The 5,909-nt window shown below is 32.3% G+C and overlaps 1 protein-coding gene across 2 annotated transcripts; it reads right to left on the reverse strand.

Annotated features, from left to right (window-relative positions):
* Positions 1-365: 365 nt before the first annotated feature.
* On the reverse strand, positions 366-4,338 carry LOC111899653 (uncharacterized). Of its 2 annotated transcripts, XM_023895503.3 has the most exons (7): positions 4,238-4,338; positions 3,952-4,066; positions 3,192-3,443; positions 2,925-3,068; positions 2,116-2,823; positions 1,113-1,453; positions 573-711 (listed from the first exon to the last, which is right to left on the reverse strand). In XM_023895503.3, exons 1-6 carry the CDS (start codon positions 4,255-4,257, stop codon positions 1,121-1,123), a joined length of 1,572 nt encoding a protein of 523 aa, XP_023751271.1. In that variant the 5' UTR covers positions 4,258-4,338; the 3' UTR covers positions 573-711; positions 1,113-1,120. The 2 variants fall into 2 exon arrangements, with proteins under 2 accessions (XP_023751272.1, XP_023751271.1); XM_023895504.3 differs by lacking the exon at positions 1,113-1,453 and having other exon boundaries at positions 366-711.
* Between the last annotated feature and the right edge of the window lie 1,571 nt (positions 4,339-5,909).

Here is a 5,909-nt window from a genome sequence, read left to right on the forward strand (position 1 = left end):
ATTGGCATTGTATTGGATATTAAGAATAATCAAACAAATCCGACAGTGGTTGATATTATAAATTCAAAAGTAGTCTAGTGAACTAGTGTCTCGTGAGATGATTATTCGAGAGCAACAAAGTTATCATTTGCCAAATTTGAATTATACTTCAATAGCTTTTTATCAATATTTAGCTTAATTATACACAGCTTACACCAACAGCGAAGAAACCCCTCTCAAGTCCAGTCCGGTCACCCAGGTTTGCCCAAGACTAGTCTTTGTTAAAGGGTGTCCATAAGATGTCTATTTGGCCGGTTTAGTTTTTCTATAAAACTAAACTAGTATTTTTAATTAAAGAAAAACAAGATGTGAGAGAAAGACCAAAATAAATGAAACAGACAAAATCATATAATTATGGTCTCCGATATCTATCCAAAAGTCCCTTCAACTTTCTATGTACAATTTCGGTTGGTATTTCGAACAAAAACATAATAAACCCACCCACAAAAACCTTCAATTGTCTCCATCAACATCATCATCATCATGATCACGATTAAAGCCACTATGAGCATTAAATGTTAGTATAAAATCAAGCATGTTACGATTCCGTCCTACTTCCGAGCTTTCACCATTTCCCATCTCATAATCGGGACCCGCCCCCATCGAAAGCAATTGCAACATCATGTCCCTTGGTGAATCCGTACTATACATCCACCTGTTCCTCGGCCTCAACTAAAAAAATCGCAAAAAAAAAAAATCAAAATTCAATATCCACAATACCATCCAACGTGCATTTTTACACGGGCTAGATGCAAGAAACATCAATATACTGTCGTTTATTTCTGTATCATAGCATCCTACTTTTATTTCTTTCTACTGCAACATCGTACTTCCATTTTTTTTTCTTATTAAGGCGTTGCTACTTGAAAAATATATAAATTATAGCGTTGTACTTCCATTTTTTTTTCTTATCCAATTATAGCGGTATTTCAATTTTCAAGGACATCGCTATAATTGGGTAGTTTTTTTTAAGTAACACGTTGTGATAGGAAGAAAAGGAAGTAAGATGCTATAATAAACAAATCAACAAAAGTAGGTTGTTGTTTCTTGCATTCAACCCTTTTCACAACCACCTTCATTATTATTCCTCACTGCCAAAATCATCAATCGAATCCCCGTATTCATCCGTGTCGACACTGTCGAACAATTCGGAATCATCCTCTTCACAGGCGTCATCTTCATCGATAAAATCAAAAGTGACACCACCTTCTTCGTCCTCATCACCTCCACCTCCACCATCATCATCCTCGTCATCGTCTTCATCCTCGTCATCATCGTCCTCGTAATCATCGTCCACGTCATCAGAATCGCTATAGTTGCTAGAGCTATCGTCAACATAGTCGTTGGAGTAATACTCGTCATCCGATTCGTCAGCGAAATCGGGAAAGAAACGAAATCGACGTGACTCAAAAACCTTATTCAAAAACAATAAAGTGGTAAAGAAAAATGAAGCCTTGTTGGATAAATTGGTTAAAGGTGAAACATTGTTGCATAAATTGGTAAAAAAAAAGTGAAACATTATTACATACATAAGCATTTAGCAAGTATTCTTCTATATTTCAACCATGAAAAATGGCTTTTTTTAAGGGGTCAAAAAAACTACAATGAATCAATCACTATAAAATAGATAAATGGCTAAATCGATAAAATGATGAAAGCACAACAAGTACTTTAATGTATTTTAGGACAATAACAACTTTGGAAGTACTATCATTTCTTTTATGATTATTCTAATAAAAAAATTAATTGTTAAATCAAACAAAAAATAACAATTCACTTCCTAAATTGATAAAAAGGTGAACATACATTTTGCTTTTCTACACTTTTCCTTTTTAAAGAACTTGGATATTTTAAAAAGAAGTATAATGAGTTGGACACTACAAAAATTATTTAAAAGACTAAACCCTAAATCCTAAACCCTAAAAGTAAGTATGTATCCCACCTTTTTGGGTGAGTTATCCTTGTCTGACCTTTTTAGGTGGGACAAAGTGCAATTTTGTCTCATTGATATCAGTTTGAGTCCCAGTTTATCCTGCAGACAAATAAAGTTATACAGTTTAAAGCAAGCAAACGTACCTTCTCAACATTCGTCGGAAAATTCGCTTTTTCAACTGCGGTCGGTGTCCAAATCTTTATATCGCGTTCAATCCCGCTACTCGCAAGCATACTTATATACGGATGCGATTCAATACAATTCACCACTTGTTTATCTGCTTCCAAAACCCTAACCAACACCATATCACTTTTCCTCCAAATAAACATCCGCCCACAATCCGACCCACTCACCACATACTCACACTTCGGTCCAAAAAACCCAACACCCTTCACCGTCACACAATTCCTATGCCCTTTAAAAACCCTCGGCCCATCTTTCCCATCACTTTCCATCTCGGAATCAGACGAATTACTACTATCCAAAATTACATTTATGTCCCCGCCCAAACCCATGTCTTTTGAGAAAAGGTAGATGAAATCATCGCAGTAGGATACGAGGAGTTCGCTTTGATCAGAATACGCGATTCCGGTGATTCCAAGGTTTTCATCGTTGATTAAAGGCCACGGGCAAAAGTAGTCGGTGGGTTTACCGAAAGGGGTAGAACCGTCCCATTTGTATTTACGGATGTCGTATAAGCGCGTGTATTCATCGGAACCCGCGATCGCAAATAAATTAGGGTTTCGAGGATCGATTGCTATGGTATTTAGGTTCACGACTCCTACGAAGCTTCTATCAGGAATTGGTTGGCAAGTGAAAAGCTCGGTGGCATCTCCGGATCTTAGATCAAACTAAAGAAATAAGAGCAATAATGAGAAATCGAACGTGTACAACGAGGGTATTATGGTCTTTTATCCCTCGAAGCAAGAAGTGAAGAGAAAATGTTACTTACATGTTGGACCAATCCATCCTCGCCACATGTATAGAAGATGTGTGGGCTCCCGGGTTCATTGGCTAGTTTATGAGCTCTCCCTTGATGTTTCCCAAGCAATTTTGGCTCAATTTCTCCATGTTCTGGGATCATAGCATGCCTTACCTATAACCAAATGTATTATCAAATCTCAATATATATTTGATTATTTTCCCACCATGATTGTAATATACAATGTAAATTATAAATTATAAAAGATGCTATCAGAAGCAGGAAGACTAAATATACCTGGCCATCAGCAGCACAAGTAACAATGCTTCTATCATCAGTACCTGGCATGATGTTTGCTTGTAATATATTGTTATTATGGCCTGAATGAAAGGAGAGTTTAACATTCCCAGTTTGCCAATCCCAAAGTATAACTCTCCTGTCATCTGAACCAGACACAAGAATGTCTCCATCTTCATTGAAGCTCACTGTGTTCACACATCCTCTGTGTTTTTCCAGCTTCCTAAAAAGATCAAGTCTTAGGACTAGATCCTAACACAAAAACATTTATGAAATTGTTATTAAAAGCAGAAGGTCCAATGTCATTGGCATTTGGCAATAATACATTGAAGATACAACTTGCTGTGTTATGTTCATAGCTGTGTAACAAACAGGACTAAGGGAGCAATTGAAATAAACTGAATAATGTTTGATTCAATAAAACTAGAGCAATCAGTCATAACTGTCTATCACATTCTTTTTATCTGATCACCTAAAATTTTCATATTTACAGACAGGATACAAGGAAATCAAGACAAGAACGATGTTTATGATTGAAAGAGAACATCCAAAATATTGCCTGGGAGTGAGTTTTTAACAATAATGTGTGCCCTAAAAAGGTCAAATCAAGCCTAAATAACGTTCATCAGGTATACAAGTATGATATCAATTCACGGCGCCTGAATATACGTATACTCATGTTTTCGATTAGTAAAAACAGCATTACGAACGAAAAAATTGAACTAAGATCACATTCGTCTATGTATATAAATATTTATACCTCTGAAGCGGCGAGCCGGTTGACGAATTTTCGGGTTGAAAGACGGCCGACCTCACGGCGGCAGATATCAACGACCGCCGTATCAATGCTCGCTCGGTCCCTTTTCTTCGTCATTCTGCAGGAACAATAACAATTTGCAGAAACGGTTATTGATCGATCTATCAGGTTCCCATAAAGATCAGAATGAAGGAATCAGTCGAATGAATGATTCGATCAGGCTGAACTGAAGCCTAAATCAATTAAATCTGAACGTGTTGTATGCACAGGAATCGAGTGTTTGGCGTACCTAGAAGTAGAAGGAAACATGGAGGCCTCTGCTCTACCGCTCACAAGAATTCGTGCTTTTCGATTTAACTGTTTCCTTGTGTCAAATACCAGATAAGGACGCCTCAATTTATACCCCTCTTTTAATACAATTGGGACTAAAAATACAAATCTAAAGAAATAATCTAATTTTTTTTTTTTTTTATGAAAATGACTGATTTGTTTTGAATTAATTTTGTGTCATATAAAAAAATATATCTTCTGATAAAAGATATATATTGGAGTTCGGACAGAAAAAAGATATATAATGGATTTCGGACAGAAAAAAGATACAAGCATGAAAGCAAAATTTCAAAAAAATACTATTTTCTTTATGAAATCTAACAAAAGTTTAAAAAAAATATATATATATATGAATTAAATCTGATCTCCCGTATTTTGTTGAAACATAATAGATATGAATTAAATTTGACTTAAACAACCAAGCAGCTGAGGTCGCATTGACCATAAAAATCAACAATTATGAACACTTCATCAATAATTGTCTTACGTAGGATGTCAGGAAAAAAAAACATAAAAAACTAATCATAAATATTGAATATGTAAAAAAACAGTAAGGACTTATTTTACAATATATATATATATATATATATATATATATATATATATATATATATATATATATATATATATATATATATATAGACTTAGGTTCAAATGTTTTCACTATTTATTGTGTGCATGTATGATTAATTCTGGACCAATCATTTTAGTTATTTTAAGAAAGTAGTTAATGTATATTAAATGCTGAAGATGTAATTATTATATGTTATATCTTCAACATGTAATATGCATTAATTACTTTCTTAAAATAACTAAAATGATTGGTCCAGAATCAATCATACATGCACACAATAAATAGTGAAAACAAAATAACCTAACCCTATATATATATATATATATATATATATATATATATATATATATATATATATATATATATATATTAAAGACTAAATATGTACAAAGTAATAAATATATTACCTTATTAAGTCATTTTTTCAGCTTATCTAAAGTAGCCGGTTATAAGGACTTACAGTTAAACAAGTTAAAGGGATAAATATAGACAAAAAAAACTCAGTGATCAAATGGATACAAATTGAAAAATATATTACTTTTTAAAATCATTATCTTTTTTGAAAATTAACAAAAATAAGTTTTGAATGATATTTGTTGTTGGGTGCAAATGAAAGAAAAAATAGATATTATATATTTATTCAAACTTAAAATTTCATATTTAATGACCATAAATATCAAAAAATTAAAAATTAGAGTGCTATTAAATAAATACCCCATGAATATTTTTATCAAAATTAATTAGTTTTATGAATATCTTTAAACGCTTCAATACAAACTAGCATATAATTTTTTATGAGAAATTAAATATCATCTTAGTGTTCTTATTATTTATATTTCTATCTATATGAAATGATGACAAATGTCATAAAATATTATTAATTTTATCAAAATATGGCACTTGTCAGCATTTCATTGGGATAAGAATATAAATACAAAGAAAATATAGAAGGATATTTAATTTCTCACTTTATATATATATATATATATATATATATATATATATATATATATATATATATATATATATATATATATATATATATATATATATATAT

This window comes from Lactuca sativa, chromosome 4 (genome assembly GCF_002870075.4).
Source record: "Lactuca sativa cultivar Salinas chromosome 4, Lsat_Salinas_v11, whole genome shotgun sequence".
In the NCBI taxonomy this organism is placed as follows: domain Eukaryota; kingdom Viridiplantae; phylum Streptophyta; class Magnoliopsida; order Asterales; family Asteraceae; genus Lactuca; species Lactuca sativa.

Excerpts from the sequence above, each read along its gene's own strand:
- LOC111899653 (XM_023895503.3), bottom strand. The coding sequence starts at position 4,257 with ATGTTTCCTTCTACTTCTAG. Across the intron at positions 3,444-3,951 it reads ACCGGCTCGCCGCTTCAGAG|GATCTAGTCCTAAGACTTGA; the intron begins GTATAAATATTT and ends TTTTTGTGTTAG. Across the intron at positions 3,069-3,191 it reads CTTGTGCTGCTGATGGCCAG|GTAAGGCATGCTATGATCCC; the intron begins GTATATTTAGTC and ends ATTTGGTTATAG.